The sequence below is a fragment of the Adiantum capillus-veneris genome, chromosome 22, assembly GCF_014529385.1.
Source record: "Adiantum capillus-veneris isolate H3 chromosome 22, ASM1452938v2, whole genome shotgun sequence".
In the NCBI taxonomy this organism is placed as follows: domain Eukaryota; kingdom Viridiplantae; phylum Streptophyta; class Polypodiopsida; order Polypodiales; family Pteridaceae; genus Adiantum; species Adiantum capillus-veneris.
Window position 1 is genome coordinate 98087418 of NC_140952.1, and position 22255 is coordinate 98109672.

A 22255-nucleotide genomic window follows, 5' to 3' on the forward strand; every position below is an offset into this window, starting at 1 on the left:
TGGAACTTCGTCACTCTCCGTCTTTGTCATGCATCTCTTTCCGTTCAGTTGTTATTTGCGTTCAATTGTTATTTGAAGTGCTTAAAGTTGTTCAATCTATTCTTTTCTGTTGGCACGTTGGCTCATTCTCTGGCGTGCTCCCGCATGGAGGTGTAGGGGATGGAGTACCGACGTTCTACCTTGTTCAAGCAATATGAAAAATTATTGAAAGGGACGCCAAGGTTTTCGGCCAGTGCTCTCTCGGGGTGTAACTCCCTCACTCTCTGTCTTTTGTCGGGCATCTTTTTCTGTTCGGTTGTTATTTGAAGTGCTTAGAGTTGTTCAGTTTGTTCTTCTTCGTTTGTCACAAGACGGACACCACGTGTCGACAGAAAAGAGTAGACTGAACAGACTCTTAGCACTTCAATAACAACTGAACGCGACACAGAGTGGCAAAATTCCACCTCAGAGAGTATTGGCCCCAAACCTTGGCGTCCCTTTCGGTATTTCTTTATATTGCACAATCAAAGTACAAGCCGGAACTCCAGACTCTGCACCTTCTCTAGGAAGCATGCCAGAGAATGAGCCCTAACCTCATATTTAAAGGCCCTAGGCCCCAAAAGCAGTTTACAGTGAAAAGCCTTCAAACTCAAAAGCATCTGGTCCAAAAGCAAAGCCAAAAAGTTGTCAACGTAAATCACGGAAATCCGTACAACCTGCCACGTCATCAACCAACGCAAAACGCGAAAATCCGTACAGACTGCCACGTCATCATGCCAATGCAATTTTCAAAAATCTGCCACGTCATCAACTTTTTCGTGTGTGCGGGTCCTGCTTTATTTTAATCCTTTATGTCACTTGGGGCCCCATCGGACGGGGTCCCCATAAGTTGGTAGGACTTCTTCTTCTACTACTTGTTCTTCTTAGGGTTTAGGTCCCTCGGCCGGCATCTGTAAGTCCATTCTTTAGGCTTTGACACGTCAGCAGTTTGTTATATCTCCCCTTCTTGAAAGAGAGTAATTGTCCGCGATTACAGCATATCTGCAAAACAACTCAAGTTTGCTAAAAAATTTTCGAGGGTCATTCCAAGGGACATTTCGAGGGACAATCAATTTGCTCTTTTTATTAAGGAGTTAGCTTCTCCTTTCTGCTCTTTTGATCAAGGAGTTAGCTTCTCGTTTTGACTGTTTTGATCAAGGAGTTAGCTTCTCCTTTCGGCTGTTTTGATCAAGGAGTTAGCTTCTCCTTTCTGCTCTTTTGATCAAGGAGTTAGCTTCTCCTTTCGTCCAGATCGGAACTCTTGATATTCCGGCATAGTAAAATTAGCCATCACACCCAAGACCGTATTGATTTTCCACCGATGTCTTGATGCACTAAAATTACATACCCATGCAATCTCATCCAATTAGGAATATTCAATAATTGGCACAACATATATTACAAGAGACAAACAACGCCGTTGAGCACTCCCCGAGACAAACGGTCTGCGGTATGAAGCTACTTGACGACTACCTCGTCACTTCCCCCGCAAATAACCTAAAAAGATCTGGGCCATGAGCTCAGAGGACTGTACAACCAAACACTCCCCAGACCGCAGTCTGCGTCGCTTGGAGGTTCAAGCGTACAACCAAACGCTCCCCAGGCATCGGCCTGCATTGTTCCGAGGTTTTCAAACATACATCGAAACGCTCCCCAAGCATCGGCCTATGTCGTTCCGAGGCTCAAACAATACCCGGGAGTAAAATCACCAATCATTGAAACCGGTATCAAACCAGAGTCAGAACAATTTAAATCGGCACTAGAACAGGTTCAAAACAGATAACATCCATCTCAAACAAATTCCAAACAGGATCACCAAACAAGATCAAATAGAACTCAAACTAAAAAGCAATCTCGACATCAATCGAGCTTGAAAAGTCGATTGACTTTCCATCTTGAAACCTGCACAAAAATTAGGGTTAGGTTCCTTCCATGAGGTCGTAGCCGAGCACAGCATGGTCCATCAGCTCTTGGACAAACTGTTTCTTTGGTGGCGATGGTAGTCCCAAGAGATAGCAATCACACCGAACCTCCAAGGTCATCTGCTCGTGAAGAGACATCTACTGAGAGATGTCGAGAAATTTCAAGTTATAATCTGCTAGGGTTTCCATGGCAAGCATTTCACGATACCCCACTCTGCTAAAAGTTGCACTCTGAAGGAAGATGTCAGAAACAATATAGCTACGGACAAAAAATTTCTTGAAAGCTTGTCAAGTCCTTGGAAGTGTTCGGCTTGGTAGCTATAGACATTTGCATGGTACTGTCTTTGTGAAAAACAACAGCTCGAAACAAATCTTGGATCCTTCTCTTGCTGTGATCTTTAATGGCTTATGCCCTGTAAGACATGAGCGGTGAAGACAGGAGCGTGCGATGCGCGATGAAGTAAGGGTGGGAGTGGCTAATAAGTCCGGGTTGGAAGGCGAAGATACCTCAAATAAAAAGTTCCAATAGCTCTGTTTGCTCTTTTGTGGGACCGGTATGCTTTCAGAAAAGCACACGCCTGATGCTCTGATACCATTGTCACAAGACGGGCACCACGTGCCAATAGAAAAGAGTAGACTGAACAGACTTTTAGCACTTCAATTACAACTGAACTAAAAGAGAGACGACACTCACACGGAGTGGCAGAATTCCACCCCAGAGAGTATTGGCCCCAAACCTTGACGATTTCTTTATATTACATCATCAAAGTACAAGCTAGTACTCCAGACTTTGCACCTTCTCCAAGAAGCGTGCCAGAGAATGAGTCCTAATCTCATATTTAAAGGCCCTAGGTCCCAAAAGCAGTTTACAGTGAAAAGCCTTCAAACTCAAAAGCATTTGGTCCAAAAGCAAATCCAAAAAGCTGTCAACGTAAATCACGGAAATCCGTATAGCCTACCACGTCATCAACCAGTGCATAAAGCGGAAATCCATACAGTCTACCATGTCATCATACCAACGCAATGTTTGAAAATCTACCACGTCATCAGTTTTTGTGTGTGTGCGGGTCCTGCTTTATTTTAATCCTTTATGTCACTTGGGGCCCCATCAGACGGGGTCCCCACAAGTTGGTAGGACTTCTTTTCTATTACTTGTTCTTCTTAGGGTTTAGGCCCCTCGACCGGCATCTGTAAGTTGGTTCCATTCTCTAGGCTTTGACACGTCAGTAGTTTGTTACATTGTTGGCACGTGGTACCCGTCTCGAGACATCCGCTAACAACTCCGGAAAATCAGTGAAGAAATATTCGTCGACCCACTTTGTTGCGTGGATGTCGCGATATTTGAACTTCAAAAAGAATTGCAATGCTTGCTTCTTTGAGCTGCGCAAAAGCGATGCAGAATAATGTGCTTTGGGTCCATGTCTTCAACTGTGTCTACGATCTCGGGTTGATCCTCCTCAAGAATCTTCTCGAATCTCCTTGAAACATCTTCAACCACAATTTCATACACATCTTTTACTTTTTGGATGACTGTAAAAGGACTATGCTTTCTAAATGACTGTGGGTGGAACCCGGAATGCAAATGGAAAATGTGATGAAGTGCCAAACTTTTCAACGAGTACATGGCAAAAATGTGATTGAAACTTAACCTTTCTACCTAAAACTATCGCCACTGGCAAACCATAAAGGGATGACCAATGCTTGATAGACAATCCTGCTAATGCTTTTGGTGTGATTGTGTCGTGCCAAGGAATGAGCATGCAAAATCTATTGACATCATCTACAAGATGAAACATTGTGTATTCCTTGAATATGAACTTTTTATCTTTCCTAAAGTGATCTTCATGCTTCTCTGCTCAACCGTGAGTGAATCGTATGCATTGTGCAATATGGCTTTCCTATGAGAAGGTGACACACAAAGACGGTGACGAAAATACGAGACTATCACGAATGAGAGACTCGAAAAAGACATACTGCCTATTCATACAAACAAAAGTTACTTCCTAAATGGGTACTGTGAACCTCGACTCGAGAGTCTGTTGGAATTAGGGTTGCAGAGAAACACACACAGCTTGGAGAAGACGAAGGAAGCTCAAGGTACACAATAGAGAGTGTATTCCTTAGTGTGCAATGGAAAGATAGATAGCCCTAGAGTGATGGGCGTATATACAATGCACGGGGGAAAAAACCTCCTAAAGAGGGAAAAAATGCCCCGGCGGTCCTAGTGTGTTCACACACATCACTACCACATGTATATGGTAACAAATCCCCCCTGGAGTGATGCGGTGAACGAGAGCTGGCACATGAGTAAAGGGAAGTGCCATGCCCTGAGGACAGGATCAGTCCACAAAGGGGAGTAAGCCCAAAGCTTTGCGGAAAGCTTCAAGCTTCTCACGAGACAATGCCTTTGTGAAAAGATCTGCAAGGTTGTCCTGTGTTGGCACATAAGCCAAGCTGATCTCTCCTGCTGAGAGCCTCTCCCTGACATAGTGGTAATGCACCTCAATGTGCTTTGTGCGAGCATGAAAAACTGGGTTCCTCGCAACTGCCAATGCGCTCTGACTGTCAGTGTAGATAGTGTTGGCAGTGTCCTGTCCAACACCCAAGTCAGCCATAAGGCGTCTGAGCCATACACACTCAACCGTAGCTGTGAAGACTGCCCTGTACTCAGCCTCACAACTCGAAGTGGCCACAGTAGGTTGCTTCTTGCTCAACCATGATATACATGAACTGCCAAGCATGAAACAAAAACCACTTGTGGACACTCGCGTGTCAAAACAACCAGCCCAATCTGAGTCCGAAAAAGCATGTAAGTCTGGCGGCAATGATCCCCCCTTGGGATAAAACAAGCCAAGATGTAAAGTGCCACTAAGGTAGCGGAAAATCCTCTTGACAGCCTGCCAATGCTTAGACCCTGGGCTATGCATAAATCTGCTGACCTGCGAGACTGCAAACTGAATATCTGGCCTCGTGTTGCATACATAAATGAGGCAGCCAACAGCAGTTTGGTAAAGAGTGACATCAACAGGATCGCCAGCATCATGTAGACTCAACTTCAAACCTGTTTCCATGGGAGTGGCAATAGGTTTGCAATCCTCAAGTCCAAACTTACATAGCAATGTCTCTATGTAACTTTTCTGACACAAGGCAATACCACCATCACACTGCTTAAACTGTATACCCAAGTAATGATGCAACAGCCCCAAATCTTTCATCTTGAAAGTAGCATTCAAATCAGCCTTAAATTCAGCAATATGTCTCTCCTTTGGTCCAGTGATCAGCAAATCATCAACATAAAGAACCACAATGAGAAATACATCATCCTCACGCTTTACATACAATGTGCTTTCTGTTGGACTGTTACGAAAGCCTCGTTTAACCAAATGAGTGTCAGCTTTCTCATACCAAGCACGAGGAGATTGCTTCAACCCATACAAAGCCTTCTTACATTTGCACACTTTGTCCTCTTGTCCTTTTATGACAAAACCGCGAGGCTGCGTTACATAAACTTCCTCAAATATGTCACCATTCAAGAAAGCAGTAACAATGTCTGATTGATGTACATCCCAACCAAAATGAGCTGCCAATGCACATAGAAAACGCACAGTAGTCATACGACAAGTGGGAGCAAAAGTCTCTTCATAATCTATGCCTTTTTGTTGTGCATAACCCTTTGCAACAAGTCGAGCCTTATGGCGATCGATCTCACCATCCGGCTTGCGTTTCAACTTGTAAACCCACTTGGTACCAATGGCCTTTTTGCCAGGAGGCAAATCACATAAAGTCCATGTGTCATTCTCTATAAGTGCATCATATTCTGATTTCATGGCAGCAATCCAATTTTCTGAATTCTGTGCTTCATCAAAAGACAGAGGCTCCTCAAGATCATGTAAACTAGACACAGCCAAAGCATAACAATCTGATGCATAAGATGCATGGCGAGAGCCTGAACGAGTACGACTAGATAAAGGTGCATCCAATTTACTGTCACGCAAAGTGTGCACCAGCCATTTTGGCATACCTCTAGCCTGCTCATTTTCAGCCCTTTCCTCATCAAGTACATCATGTACATCTGCATCAGTAATAGGCTGTTCTAAAACATTTTCAGAAACCCCCATAGGCTGTACATTTGCCTCATTGGAACTTACATTCGTATTTCCACCACTGAAAAGAGGCAACAAAGTGTCATAAATGTCCTGTGAGCTTACATTACTGTCTCTAGTACATGACAGCAAGGGTTGAACAGAATCTTCCACAAACACTACATCCCGTGAAACCAAAATACGTTTTGTTTGCGGATGATACAACCTGTAACCTTTGCTTTCAGCACTATAACCAACAAAAATACATTTGACAGCCTTATCATCCAATTTTCTGCGCTGCACTTGTGGCACCAAAGCATATGCCAAACAGCCAAAAACACGCATGTGCTCAATAGAAGGTTTTCTATCATGCCATGCTTCATATGGAGTAATAGACTGCAAAGCTTTCGTAGGACACCTGTTAAGTACATAAGTGGCACACATGATGGCCTCAAGCCAAAAAGAATGCGGCAAAGCTTGACTTTTGACCATACATCGTGCCATTTCCGTTAGTGACCTGTTTTTCCTCTCAGCAACACCATTTTGCTGAGGTGTATAAGGCACTGTACATTGGTGTTTTATCCCACGACTAGCCAGAAATGCATTAAATTCATGAGACATATACTCCCCCCCTCGATCGGAACGGAGGGTGCCCATAGTACATTTTGAGACATTTTCAGCCATAGCCAAAAATTGTTTGAAGCACATAAAAACTTCGGACTTTGCTTTAAGCGGAAATACCCATGCATGCCTGGAGTAATCATCAATGAAAGTCACGAAGTACAGGTAATTGCCCAAGGACGGAGTTTGCATGGGCCCACAAACGTCACTATGCACAAGCTGCAACCTGCATGTGGCCCTAACTGAACCATCCTTTGGAAACTTAGAACGCTGCATTTTACCCAGAATACAGCCTTCACAAACATGTTTGATAGGTGCTTCAAGAGGCGGCAAAGAAGCAACCATATCAGATTTCTGCAAACGCAGCAAACTGGCAAAATTCAGATGACCAAAACGTGCATGCCAAAGTTTTGCATCTGAAATAGCCCTTGAATCTGCAACAGCATTTGCAAAATTTTGTCCACACTTGTCATACAAAGTGAGCTTATACAGCCCACGGCACAAAAGCCCAGATGCAACAATTTCATCACCAAAACTGAGATCATGAACTGTACATCTGTCATCCACAAATTTGACTACAAGTCCAAGTCTAGCAAGTGCGGATACAGACAAGAGATTCTTCTTGATCCCAGGTACATAAAGTGCATCAACAAGTGTGAAGGATCGCATTAGCAGCAGTGAGCACAATCTTTCCAACTCCCTGAACTGGATAAGAGGCGTTGTTGGCACAAGTGACTGAATTCCCATGAGGGACAGACTCGAGAGAGGTAAACAATTCACGATGTGAGGTAATGTGCTTTGTAGCACCACTGTCGAAATACCACACATGTGAATCTGCAGCAACTGACAAGCATGCATCATGGACAGCAGGATTGTAAGTGCACTCTGCGCTAAAAGCCCATTCTGCATCAACATCAGCATCACAATCTCCTTTCACAGAAGACTCAACAATGGCTGCATTTGTAGTGGAACCAGCATTTGCAGTGGAACCACCCTCTTTCTTCTTAGCCTCTTTGGCCTTCAACTTAGGACACGACTTGATCAAGTGATCATTGGCTTTACAATAATGGCAACGCATCTTCTTTTTGCCCTTATCACCAGAATTGCCAGACGAAGTGCTGCCAGCAGAAGCATTAGGAACAGAAATTTTGCCACTCGCAGCAGAACCATAAGAAGTGGCTGCATTACTGTTACCACCCTTTCTTTGAGAAGCAATAAAAGCCTGTTCAACTGCACGCTGCCTAGTCCTGTTTTTTCTAGAAAGTGACTCTTGCAACAGCAATGTGCATAATGCATCAAACTTGACAACTTCAGGATTTCCTTGGGTCATCAGTCTCCAAGTACTAGCAAAAGTCTGGTAGGAATCTGGTAAGGCATCAAGAACAGTCTGCACAAGGGAACTGTCAGAAATGACTTCACCTGCAGAAATGAGTTGCTCATTGATATCCTTGACACTAGCAAGGAAAGTGTCCATATCATCTTCCTCATGCATAATCTTCGACTCTAGCTCTTTACGCAGCAAAGCAATTTTAGCCTCATTGCGGCTTGCATAAAGACCTGCTAGAATATCCCAAGCCTGTTTTGCAGATTTTGCTGAACGGATGTGAGGAATAATGGTGCGCTTCACAGACAACGCAATCAATGCATGAGCCTGCGCATCCTTAACATCCCAACGAGCTTGTTCTGCTGTAGGCAAAACAACTCTAACAGCTGCAATCCTTGCAGCAAGACCTGCAACATCCTCAATATCGCCTACATCTTCAGAACCAGGACGTACATCAATGCCCTGCACAATGTTCCAGACACCTTTTGACACAAGAACGTGTTGCATCATATAAGTCCACATAGGGTAGTTGTCCCCATCCAACCTGTCCTCAGCAGCAAACATCTTGAACACATCTGTGTTGTTGTTGTCAGCCATGGTAAATGCTGCACCTGATGTGAAAACTGCCTGAAAATAGGAGAAATGGAGCGGGAACAACTTGTGCTATATAGCACAAACCGTAGAAGACTATAAGGAACCTGTTATGCAGAAAACGGCACTGACAGAAAATCTGCACAAAATGACGAAATAACCTGTGCAGTACTGCCCGTAGTGGAAACGGAGGCCGAAATGAGCCCAAATCAAAATTCTGAGCAGACCAGACTCTTCGAGCTCCCCCAAAAAATTTGTCGACCTGCGAACGCTTGCCAAAGCTCACTGAAATCGGAGAAAGTGAGCAGGCGTATGCTGGAGCAGCTGGCGACTAAGCCCGGGAGGACGTGACCTGCTCTGATACCAATTGTTGGAATTAGGGTTGCAGAGAAACACACACAGCTTGGAGAAGACGAAGGAAGCTCAAGGTACACAATAGAGAGTGTATTCCTTAGTGTGCAATGGAAAGATAGATAGCCCTAGAGTGATGGGCGTATATACAATGCACGGGGGAAAAAACCTCCTAAAGAGGGAAAAAATGCCCCGGCGGTCCTAGTGTGTTCACACACATCACTACCACATGTATATGGTAACAGAGTCAAGATTTGACCTTCGTGATTGATCGTATATGCAATTGGGTTAGCTTTACTAGGAACATCATCAATCAAACCACCAAATTGTTCACAAGATTGGAACCATCTAGCTTGATGGTCGCTCCAAAATACACTAGGCATGGTGGGTTGAAGCCAATTGAGAGGGCTTGATGACTAATATTGACATTGAAATTTCTACCATACACAAAATTCTTCTCATGCTTTAGAGAATGAATTGGCTGCAAGCGCTAGCCTTCTTAGGTTGTTTCCTCGTCGGAACAACCCGTCCCTCTACGTGCGTTTTCATCCAGCAGATCTGCCTTTTTTTGGACAGCAGCACCTGCGTTTTTGGGGCTAAATTGCCAGCATTTTCTGGACAGCAGGTTAGTGTTTTCAGAAGAGGGGGCCAGCGCTTGGCCTTGCCCATTGGATCTTGCTATTCCTACACGGCTCGGCATCCGGTGCCTTGCTGGCGAGATTCCTCTTCATCTGCTACAGATTTCAGCCATAAACACCTGCTGTTTAGCAGCGCTTTCATCACCTCGTAGTTGCGTTTTTGGATGGACAGCAGCCACATGGCTTGTGTTTTCCACAGAGGATGAAGTTACCTCCTACGAGGACACCATCCGGTGGTGGTCCGTGCGGTCTCTCAGTGACTGTTGCAGTATATGGTATCTTCGACATCAACTTGATGAGCTACGGGCGTATGATCTTTGGGAGATCCATTCATTCTTGCCATCATTTGGCGGTTGTGCACTTCAGAGGGGGTGGTGACTTGTGGTTTGTTTTGGACACACCTATGCACTCATGAGAGGAGTTCACCCGGGATATGCATGGCATTTGGGATTTCGACATTCCCAGAGAAGACACCACCATTTTGGGTGGACAGACACTTACCACTTGACCTCTACACGTCATATCACTTGCTTACACAGGAGCATCTACATCGACTCAGGGAGAGGATCTTGGATCTTTTCTTGGATAGGTTCATTGCTTGGATCTACAGATTGGAGCGGGACTTCAGTTCTTGACTCTCTTAGAGAGTTTACCCGCGAGATGCGGGAGAATAGCATCATCAGGCAACTACATCCGGAGTCACCTTGAGCTTGGTTTGGATGGTAGTGCACTTGTTCTTCTACACTCTTGATTATTTGGATTGCTACCTTCAGAGTTGCTTACACTCACCCTCGGTAACCTTACAGCAGACTTATCCCTTGACTTGGGCAGTAGGCCACTCCCAGCTCATTCACATTGAGAGCCACACCGAGTTGCAGTTTGGTGGTGGTGTTGGCGTGAATTCTGTTTTGGTTGACACCGGAGGATTGGAGGCAAGAGATACAGGCAAGTCGACGCAGACAAATTGGTTTGGCCTTCCCTCTTCTAAGCGCTTCTTCACAGCGCAGATTACTCAGTGTGGCTTCCCTTCTTTGTACATGATGATTATGGTGCAGACAGCTTAGTGTGACCACACCTCTTCTGAGAGGCCCTTCACAGCGCAAACTGTTGAGTCTAGCGTTCCCCTCATCTTGGATTACCCTACCTATTGACAAGACACTCTGGTGGTGGTCCGTGCGGTCTCTCGGTGACTGTTGTAGCTTACGGTAGCTTCTACAACGAAGATTGCTTAGTCTGTCTTTCTTTGATTCGAAGGACGTTTACGAGGTAGATTGCTACATCTGGCCTTCTTGGAGTTTTTCACAGCTTAGCCACCTAGTCACACTGGGTTACAAGTGTGAGTGCGCGTGTGCGGAAGCATGAGAGAGAAGAGAGAGAGAGAGACAAAAGATCACAAATGCAAGATATGTGTGGAAGAGAGTGTGATCACCACCCCCCCATGACTACCATGAGCAGAAGACCCAATACACAATAACCAAATCATAGAAGTGGGTACCTCCTTGGCCCCATAAATAGGTGCCCAAGGGGAGGTAGGGCAATGTCTGGAAAAATCCCCCACAACCCAACAAGAAATAAATAAAGTATGAGGGCGCCTGGACAAAGTGGGCGGTCGGACAATGCAGAGAAAATGCATATGCAAAGGGTGGCCAGCCCGGACGCACCCTAGCTGTACATGCATGCCCTAGACCTGTGAAGCAGCAAAGCGGTGTAAGTCTTAACACCCCCTCTCAGCACTAGATGTTGAACGAACCGCATGAAGCCGAAGATGTGAGGCAAAGGATGAAGATGTTTGCTGCAATGTCTGCAAGCAGACTTGGGTGTTCGAAACATCGAGAGATCTCTATGGTAAAGTGCCGTCACGAGCAGTGTAGTAAACTGTTGTACTCTGTCGATCCAGGGTGAAGATATGAAGGTCCCGAACTGTGTGTGAAACAACTCCTTGTCGTAAAAGAAGTGCCAATGGACCTGCAAGTGTCCTGCCCAATAGGATTTGTGGTGTCTGTAGTCAAAACGGTTGGAGAAAATGGAGAATCCCAGGAACCGTCGTGAGAATGACCGGAAGCTTGTCAATGCATGAACCTGTAAACCTGTGTGGCCAGGTGGCTAAGCTGTGTAAAACTCAAGAAGGGCCAGATGTAGCTCGAATTGAGTGTGAAACGACTCCTCCTCGTAAAAGAAGTGCCAATGGACCTGCAAGTGTCCTGCCCAATAGGATCTGTGGTGTCTGTAGTCAAAACGGCTGGAGAAAATGGAGAAGCCTAGGAACCGTCATGAGAATGACCGGAAGCTTGTCAATGCATGAACCTGTAACCCAGTGTGGCCAGGTGGCTAAGCTGTGTTAAACTCTAGAAGGGCCAAATGTAGTAATCTGCACCGTAAAGGTCCTCGGAAACAAGGAAAGCCTGACTAAACAGTCTGCACTGTAGAAGCTACTATAAGCTGTAGCAGTCATCGAGCGACCGCTCGGACCACCACCGGATGGTGTCCTGTCAGTAGGTAGGGTAATCCAAGATGAGGGGAAAGCCAAACTCTATAGTCTGTGCTGTGACGGGGCTCTGAGAAGAGGGGTGATCAGACCAAGCTTTCTTCACTGTAATCATCCTGTAGAAGTAGGGAAGCCAGACTGAGCAGTCTGCGCTATGAATATCTTGGAGTAGAGGAAAGGCCAGACCAATGTGTTTGCACTGTCTTGCTTGTATCTCCTGCATCCAATCCTCGGGTGTCAACCAAAACAAAATCCACACAACACAACCAAACCGCAACTCGTTGTGGCTCTCAATGTAAATGAGCTGGGAGAGACCTACTGCCCAGGTCGGGGGATAAGTCTGCTGTAAGATTACCGAGGGTGAGTGTAAGCAACTGTGAAGGTAGCAATTCAAATGATTAGGAGTGTAGAAGGGCAACTGCACTACGATCCAAGCCAAGCTCCGGGCGACTCCGGATGTAGTCGTTGCGGGATGACTGATCTCCCGCATCTCGCGGGTAAACTCTTCAAGAGACTCCAAAGCATTGAAGTCCCACTCCAGTCTGCAGATCCAAGCAATGAACCTGTCCAGATCCAAGATCCTCTCCCTAAGTCCATGTAGATGCTCGTGTGTAAGCAAGTGATCTGACGTGTCGAGGTCAAGTGATAAGTGTTTGTCCACCCAAGATGGTGGTGTCTTCTCTGGGAATGTCGGAATCCCATATGCCACGAGCATGGCCATATCTCATGGGAACTCCTCTGATGAGTGCATACGTGTGTCCATAGCAAACCACAAGTCACGGACCCCTCTAGAGTGTGCAACCGCCGAATGATGGCTGGAATGAATGGATCTCCCACGGATGATATGCCCGTATATGATCAAGCTGATGTCAAAGATACCGAGTACTACAGCAGTCACTGAGAGACTGCATGGAGCACCACCGGATGGTGTCGTGGTAGGAGGTAACTTCATCCTCTGTGAAAAATACAAACTGCAAAGTGATGAAAACGCTGCTGTCCAGCGATTTTCAGCGTGGTCGTACGCTCCCAGCAGGGTCTGGAGCGGTGCAGAGGGTCTGGGGAGGGTGGGGAATCAATGTCACAACCGCAGGTGGGCTGTAAACAGAGAAAACAGCAGGTGTTTATGGCTGAAATCTGATGATATGAAGAGGAATCTTGCCGGCAAGGCACCGGATGCCAAGCCAGGTAGGAGGGCAAGATCTGTAGAGGGCCAAGGCTAGCGCTGCCCCCCTCTGCTGAAAACGCTGCTGTGTGCCAAAAAACGCAAATCTGGCTGAAAACGCAGGTTGTAGGGAGGGGTTTTCTGGCAACGGAAATGCCCAAAAGGGCCAGTGCTGGCTGCCAAAAGGTGATCGCTAGGTGTCGGAGCAACAATGCAAGTGGAGGTGGGGTCCTCCGCGACAGAAAAACGCCAGATTCCATCGTGTGCCTGGTTTTTTGCAAAACACTGGCAGATCTGCAGAAAACGCTGGCTGATCTTATCTTCTTGGGAGGAGTACCTGATGCGGAGGGTGCATAGACCATGGAGAGCATGAGGTCTGATACCATGCGAGAGTGTGCATGTGCGGAAGCATGAGAGAGAGAGAGAGAGAGAGAGAGAGAGAGAGAGAGAGAGAGAGAGAGAGAGAGAGAGAGAGAGAGAGCTTTATTTTTGCTTCTAAATGCTGAAGTCTGCCTATGAGACAAATCAATGTACATCTAGTGGTAGTCAGGGTGTCCGGAAAAGAAAATACTGAAAATAAAATGCTGAAATGAAAGCTAACCGGGATGTGCAGTGTGGTGGTATGGGTATATATGGCTCTGGCACCGTAGATACTGACCATATGAATACATGGCTGTGGATGTAGCTCTGTCACAGCAGAAAATGACTACCTCATGCTGAGTGAACGTAAAAGTGTGAGGGCATATACCCGTATCAGAGCTGGCTAGTAGTGTGTAATGGGTGATGGGTATAAAAAGTGGTACATGGGGGGGAGAGGTTGAACAACCCGATGTAAGTGGGTGCTCCAATGTGTGGTGGAGCGGGCCCTCTCCAGCTGCTGCTCATGAAGTGTACGGATCCTCAATATATCCTGCTGGTATAGATAGGGCCGTCGGTATCCTGACTCTCGGGGTCGACGTCGTGCTCGCTGTGCCTCTGCCTGCTCGAGTGTCAGCCCAGTCGTTGTCGGCGGTGTGGGATCCCCTCAAATCATTCTCTGGAAAAACTGAGTGATCGTCTGCTGAACACCTCCAGTGTCATGTGGTCGTGGTCGTGTAGACTCCTCACGTATGTGGAGTGCTCCTGTGATGAAATGGCCCACATGAGTCTAGTCTCTCCTCCTCATGCATGTCTGGAGAGTGCCCTCAATCCCAAATCTCTGTCTAAGCTGTGAGTAAGCTGGGCATCGTAGCATGAAGTGCTCCTCCGTCTCCACCTCTGTCTGACACACTGGGCAAGTCCGGTTCTCTCGTGGTATGCCTCTGGCTCTGCCTCGCTCAATCTCAAGCTGGTGTGATGAGACTCGGAGCTGGCCGATTGCTACCCGTAGGTGATGTGGCATGTACTGCTGCATATACTGAGGGGTGTCTATGAAGCCCTGATCTGATATCTGGAGAAAATGCTCATGGTAGTGGAGCATTTTCGTCGGTAGTGGCTGCCTGGGGCTGATCCATGTCCTCTCAATGCAAATATGCGAAATCTCTTGCCCGATGATCCTATTCCTCTCCTCATGAGTGAGAGTATAAGTAGGTGCATGGATGTCATACTGAAGGGGTGGTAGTCGATCTATATCAAGCCCATGTCTAGTGAACCACTCGTTGGTCTGTGCATACCAAGAAGAGGCATCTCCCGCCAGTGCCATAGACTGTGATGCCTGTAGTGCTCGATAGGCAATGTGGTCCCTATCCATACTCTGTAGTCTATGTAACAAGCAAACCGTCTGAAACAGTGCCTCTACTAGCATGGGTGGGACTGCTAGCTCTGCTCTGACTATATCATGTGGAACGGACGGCTTGCTGCGGATCATCCTGGAGATCATCAGTACCTATGGGCGCTCTATCAAAGGCCAAATCGAGTCTGCCAAGCTAGGTCCCCATATGGCTGCCCCATACATAAGAGCCGGTGTAACCAAAGTTTCAAAAAACCACCCCTTCGTACGGGGCTCCTAAAAGTGTGCCTGGTGGCACTGTCTCTCCATCAGTGCGAGTGTGGAGTACCCCCTGGTCAGTCTGTCTCTGGCTGCCTGTGTAATGGAAAAGGCCCCTGATGCCGCGGTAAAAGTCACTCCCAAGTAGACATATGAGCCTACAACCTCGATACTGCCCCCTGCTGCTGTGAAAGAGCTCTCTCGTCTGATCCGTGCTGACGTATGAAAGATGAGAACCTTGGTTTTCCCAAGGTTCATTGAGAGCCCTCGCTGCGCACAAAAGTCATGGAGCCCAAGTAGATGCTGACGCAGCCCCTCTGCTGACTCTGATACGAGTACAATATCATCGGCATATAATAGTATATGGACTGTGGTGCCACCCATCTCCACCCCATCACCTCCTCTATGCTGAATAAAATCCACTATCTCATCAATGTAGAGCCCAAAGAGTGTAGGGGAGAGTGGACATCCTTGTTTCACACCAATGGTGCTAAACAAGGTCTCTGTAGTGCCTCCTGGACATCGTACTCGCCCACATACCTGCTCATAAAGTGTATATATGCCCCACATCATGTCCTCCTCAAGCCCAAGTGAGAGTAGTCGCCTGAAGAGTCGCTCACGTGGCACCGTATCAAATGCTTTGCGAAAGTCCACAAAGCAACAGTGAAGCCTCCTCTTCCTCACTTGTGCTTGGTCGATCAAGCAGCGTAGCGTGAAGATATGATCGATGGTAGAGTATGTGCGGCGGAACCCAGCCTGTCTTGCAGCTCGGATGCTTGCTGCCTCTGCTCTGGTGATAAGCTCCTTGTCACAAGACGGGCAGCACGTGCCAATAGAAAAGAACACAGACTGAACAGACTTTTAGCACTTCAATAACAACTGAACTGAAAGAGAGAGACGACACGCGACATGGAGTGGTGGAATTCCACCCCAAAGAGTATTGGCCCCAAACCTTGGCGCCCCTTTCGGTATTTCTTTATATTGCATCATCAAAGTACAAGCCGGTACTCCAGACTCTGCACCTTCTCCAGGAAGCATGCCAATGAATGAGCCCTAGCCTCATATTTCAAGGCCCTTGGCCTAAAAAGCAGTTACAGTAAAAAGCTTTTAAAACTCAAAAGCTTTTGGTCCAAAAGCAAATCCAAAAGCTGCCAGCGTAAATCACGGAAATCCATACAGCCTGCCACGTCATCAACCAGCGCAAAACACAGAAATCTGCCCGTAGGGTTAGGGTTAGGGTTTTTGGCAGCAGATTAGGGTTTGTAGGTTTTAGGGTTAGGGTTTCCAGAATTAGGGTTTCTGCAGTTTTAGGGTTTCTGGCAGCAGAATTAGGGTTTGCAGGTTTTAGGGTTAGGGTTTTCAGAATTAGGGTTTCAGCAGTTAGGGTTTTTGGCAGAAATTAGGGTTAGGGTTTCTGCTCTCGGGCAATCATGTAATCACTTTGTGACACTTCTTTTGTTACTTATTCTTCTTAGGGTTTAGGCCCGTCGGCCGGCATCTGTAAGTTGGCTCTTGTCTTTAGGCTTTGACATGTAAGCAGTTTGTTACACCTCCTCTAAAACCGTGCCATAGAGCTTGGCCAACATGTGGCCAATCATAATAGTCCTGTATGTGTTGGGATCCATGGTGTCTCGAGACTTGTGGATAGGTACAATGATGTGCTGTGTCCACGAGTCTGGAAATCCCTCCACTAGTGTGCGGTTAAAGAGATAGCTATGAAAGGTGCCAAGGTCTCTCTCCCATAAATCAGATGCTCGGCCTGTAGCTCAGTCTGGTCTCGAGCTCCACCATGCTGTAGATGCCGGATGGCTCGAGCTACCATCTCTGATGTGAAGAAGGACGAAGTGGTGGGGCGTCGTCCCTGTGACAGGGGTATCGGTGGTTGTCGTGGTATCTGGCAAAGGCCCTCTGCATAGCGGTACCATGTGTCCGGGTCCTCGATCGATGTCGGTGGCCTGCGCTCGCGGATGTGGCGCCATGCCTTTGCACTATCCCGGCTCATGAGCAAGTGATATAAGTCCCAGTACTGTTGCTCCTCCCATTTCTGCTTTTTACGGCGGGTGAGAGATTGCATCTGGCGTTGAGCCTGGCGGTGTGTGAGTACTCCACGGGCATCATGCTCTCTAAGCTGACGTCGTAATGCTCTGCAATCATTGTCATACCAGTTGTTCCGTGGCATGGAACTTGTGTGGGGTGCATGTGCGTGTGTGGTGAGAGAAGCTCTGAATGGCAGATGTGTGAATCATGGATGTAAGATCGGATGTGAGTGATTCTAGGGGGGCATGTGGGTCGAGAGATAGGAGATGTATGCGGAGATGGTGTGCATAGACATGAGAGAGCTCGTGTGTAAAATGAATAGTGGTATGTGGCTGTGTGAGTGGGGTGGGTGGGTGTGACTAATGGGAGGTGAGTGTGAAAGTGAGGAAAGTGTGGTCTGTGCCGATAGGACGTCTCCCGACACTGAAAGATCGGAGAAGCTGGGCCCCCAAAAGACTCCCAAGAATGTAGTCGACAGTACTCCCCCCCCCCGTGAGGGAAGCAAGTGAGCCCGCTCGAATCTGGCCACCTCTGCATCCCGTTATAAATAACGAGATGATGTCAGCTACCAAGCTCCAATAGGTGATTGCCGTACCAGGTGGTGTCCTGCCTTGAGTCTGCTGACAGTCTGCTAATCCCCATCTCCTCTGGGTCTAAACTGCTCATAATCTTTGGGTGGTCCATATCATAGAGCTCGCACTGCCTGGTCTGGGTGCGCCCGTTGAAGTCTCCCATAAGGAAGACCTCTCCAAGTGTTGAGTAGCGGAGTATGTCATCTGAGAGTGGTGTATAAGGGGAACCCCCCTCCCGTGTGTGCCCATCAGTGCTCGCATATGAGGAGCCTCGTGGTGGAAAGTAGCAAATGGCGATATAGACCCAATGCTCGTGGTCTATCTCCAGGCGTACCCATAGAAAACGCGCCTCCTCATCTCGGCTCACAATCTGTATATGACTGTTGATGGAATGGCGAAATAATATGGCCACTCTACCGGATCCTCGTGAAGTGCTGCGGCGGGTGGTAGCTCGAAAGACTGACTCCCATCTGAAGCCTGTAGTATGGCTGGTAGCCCGCTTTCAGGCTTTCATGGGTCTCAGTGATGCAAATGAAGTCGTGGTCCTCTATAAGCTCCTCCAGTCTGTCGAGGTGAGTCCACAATGACCCATTGCAGTTCCACACTGCTCCTCTGAGAAGTATCTCCGGTCACATCGGCGTCCCATAGGCCGCGTGTCCCTATTTCATGGGGCGCCAATCCACAAAAATACGACCATCTCTGTAGAAGGCCTTTCGGCCCTCTCTCCTCGCCTGTAATATCTGAGGCATGCAAGCAGATCAGGACTCGCTTTCGAAAGAGAGCGACTCTCTCCTGCGGGGACTGCATCTGCAGCACCAAAGCCCGTGCTCTCGAGGAGTCCCGTCCCGCTCTCCATGCACGGGTGAAGGGCATGGTCTCTCCAAAGCCGAGCCGTTTGCACAGCTCCTCGGCATGAGAGAGAGAGAGAGAGAAGAGAGAAGACCACAAACGCAAGATATGTGTGGAAGAGGGGGCGATCAGCCCCCCATGACTACCATGTGCAGAAGACCCAATACACAATAACCAGATGATGGAAGTGGCTACCCTCTTGGCCCCATAAATAGGTGCCCAAGGGGAGGTAGGACAATGCCTGGAAAATTCCCCCACGACCCAACAAGAAATAAATGAACTATGAGGGCGCCTGGACAAAGTGGGCGGCGGCCCAAAAGTGGGTGGCCGGACAATGCAGAGGAAATGCATATGCAAAAGGTGACCAACGACTGGAGGCACACTAGCCGTACATGCATGCCCTAGACCTGTCACCTGTGAAGCAGCAGAGTGGTACGAGTCTAACAACAGGTTGATGCATTGAAAGGCTTCCAGTCATTCTTACGACGATTCCTAGGCTTCCCTATTTTCTCCAGACGGTTTGACTACAATTACCACAAATCCTATTGGCAGGACACTTGCAGGTCTATTGACACTTTTTTTACGACAAGGAGTTGTTTTCACACTCAGTTCAAGACCTTCACGCAACATCTTCACCTTGTATCGGTGGAGTACAGCAGTTTGCTACCCTGCTCGTGACGGCATCTTACCATGGAGATCTCTCGGAGGTTGGGATACCCCAGACTGCTGCTACACTTGCGGAGTTCACCGGAGTATTGTCCTTTAGCAGACATCGCAACAAACATCTTCATCATTTGCCTCACATCTTCGGCTTCATGGGGTTTGTTCAGCATCGGGTGCTGAGAGGGAGTGTTAGATGTCACAAACTGCTGACGTGTCAAGTCACTAAAGAGCTGAGCCAACCTTCAGATCATGGCCGAGGGGCCTAAACCCTAAGAAGAACAAGCAACAACAGAAGAAGTCCTACCAACTTATGGGACCCCGTCTGATGGAGCTCAAGTGACATAAAGGAATTAAAATAAAGCTGGACCCTCACACACACACACACACACACACAAATAGACAACGTAGAAACTGATGACGTGGCAATTGTACGGACAACTCGGAAATTGCACTGACATGTTGACGTGGTAGCCTGTACGGATTTTCGAGATTTGTGCTATTGACGTGGTAGTTGTACGGATATCCGTAAATCACGCTGGCAGCTTTTGGGCATCGCTTTTGGACCATATGCTTTTGAGTTTGAAGTCTTTTCATGTGAATTGCTTTTGGGCCTAGGGCCTTTAAATATGAGGCCATGGGCTCATTCTCGGGGATGCTTCTGGACGAAGGTGCAAAGGTGGAGTACCGGCTTGTACTTTGATGATGCAATATAAAGAAATACTGAAAGGGGCGCCAAGGTTTGGGGCCAATACTCTCTGGGGTGGAATTCCGCCACTCCGTGTCGCTAGTGCTCTCTCTCTTTCAGTTTCAGTTGTTATTGAAGTGCTAAAAGTCTGTTCTATTTGTTCTTTTCTATTGGCACGTGGTGCCCGTCTTTTGACATTAGATTTACACCACTCTACTGCTTCACACAGGTCTAGGGCACTTCCTTGTACGGCTAGTATCTTCGGGCTGGCCACCCATAGCATAGGTTGTACCTTGTCCAGCCGCTCGAGTTTGGGGCTGGCCGCCCACTTGAGTTGGGCGCCCACCTTGGGCACCCATATATATGTGGGGCCAGGGGGTACACATTTCAATATCATATATCTCAGTTGTGCGGGTCTTTTGCTCTGGTAGTCAGTGGGGGCCCGGGGGCTGATCGCTTCCTCTTCCCCATATCAGCGTTTTGTGTTTGTGCTCTCTCTCTCTCTCTCTCTCTCTCTCTCTCTCTCTCATGCTTCTGCACACGAGGACTCTACAGCCCTCACTCACAAGACCTAGAAGGGAAGCCAGGCCAAAACTCTTAACATTAGTAAGGCCTAATGTAGGCTAAAAATTTTGCGGATAGTGCATATGCAGGGCGGAAGTGGCCGGATCACCAAAACCTTGTCATGAGCGCCAAATTGGTGTCCAGCCAACATACTAAAAAGGATAGCTGAAGTAAGGTTTTCGGTACACTTTGGGCATTGCTGTTACCTTATTTTGGGCCTCTTATTATGGGCAGCCTTAATTAGATCCTGTCCTGGATTTAGGCCATTTCTTTGTGCTCCTCTCTTTTCTCCTTCACATGCATACATGTAAGACTTGAGTAAAGCACATCATTTACATTGGCATCAACTGGTTTTATCTTTAAGATTGCTAAAGTCTGAGAGTTGTACCCTAACCTTGACAAATTTGTTGAGTCTGTATTAATGTTGGTCATTCTTTGATTCATAGTAACCGCATAATGAATATGTGTACCTAGTGTCCGCATGATGAATTCAACCTAACGTAACACATCTATCGTACTTAACTAGCTGACCAGGTGTAGCCACGTATTGGGGTAATTTGTATGCAATCTAGGGATGATCTGGAGTCGTATATTGGCTAATATGGAGGGCTCTACAGCTGTGACAGGCCTGCAAAAATGAAAGGCTCAAAGGCTGATCTTGATGCTACTTAACACAAGCACAAAGCTGGTGCAAGCACTGATAGATGGCAGCAAAGCTGGACTTGCTGGCTCAAAAAGTAAATTTAGAGTTGATCTGGTCCTGGGGCTGTGGCAGCAATATGTCAAGTTAAGGGCTGCAAAAATGCAAGGGCGAGAGGGGCAGAAGGCGTCGTTCTGGCCTGCACTAGGCTCCTGAGATGGCAGTGACAAGTAGGGCTTTGAAACTGCAGGAAAAGACCAAACTGGCTTTTGAGGTCATCTTGTATTTTGAATTCTCTTTTCCTTCTAGTGTATTTTTGGTTTTGATCATATCTTCGGTCACTCCATGTTGTTGCTCTGTAGGCTCGTCGCTTGCTAATGGCTAAACGTGTTATTTCTTGTCTTTCTGTGAAATTGCAAATTAAAGTTTATGTTTTTTTAATACCATTAGTAGGGTATTTTTAGATCGGTCAGTTGTATGTTATCAAGAGTCCAGTTCATGAAGGTGGTTACGTGTGTGGTGAACAGCTGCAGGCTCTGGAAAGTGTATGTTATCAGTTGTAAGTGAATGTTGTCAAGAGTCCAGTTCATGAAGGTGGTTATGTGTATATGGTGAACAGCTGCAGGCTCTGGAAACCCAAATAGGCGAATGGATGCTTGTGAATCAACCCCGTCAAAGAGGGCTAATGGCCATGCGGATAGCATACATGAGTCTAGCAAGCATAAAGATCGTCAAGAACATCTAATAAAGAAGAAAGAGTCTGATGTGAGGAAAAAGGATAGGGATTCTATCACAAGCTCCAATGGTTACAGCAAGCGGGACAGAGATGATAATCTAACAAATGGGCATGATAGTAGGCGATCATCAATTGAGAAGGTGGAGAGAAAAGTGCAACGGCACGAGGGAATCGAGAGAGAGAGTCACACAGTGGGCAATCACAAAGTGACAGCTTCTAAACCTCAACTAGTAAGCTCTCACCTGGCTTTCTTTGTAGATTATGATTGTGATATTCCTCTTTTTGGTTAGATTTCTCTAGAACATTCTCTGCGAAGATCCTTAAAATCAAATGCATACAAGCTCAACAC

At 47.0% G+C, this 22255-nt stretch overlaps 1 protein-coding gene across 1 annotated transcript in view; it reads left to right on the forward strand.

The window, feature by feature from the left end:
- Window positions 1–22255, forward strand: part of LOC147429876 (putative mediator of RNA polymerase II transcription subunit 26b) — a 39445-nt gene that overhangs the window by 16210 nt on the left and 980 nt on the right. Inside the window, exon 7 of the mRNA XM_086496068.1 lies at window positions 21790–22136. Coding sequence (XP_086352194.1) covers window positions 21790–22136 — 347 coding nt within the window. The remainder of the gene's footprint in view (window positions 1–21789; window positions 22137–22255) is intronic.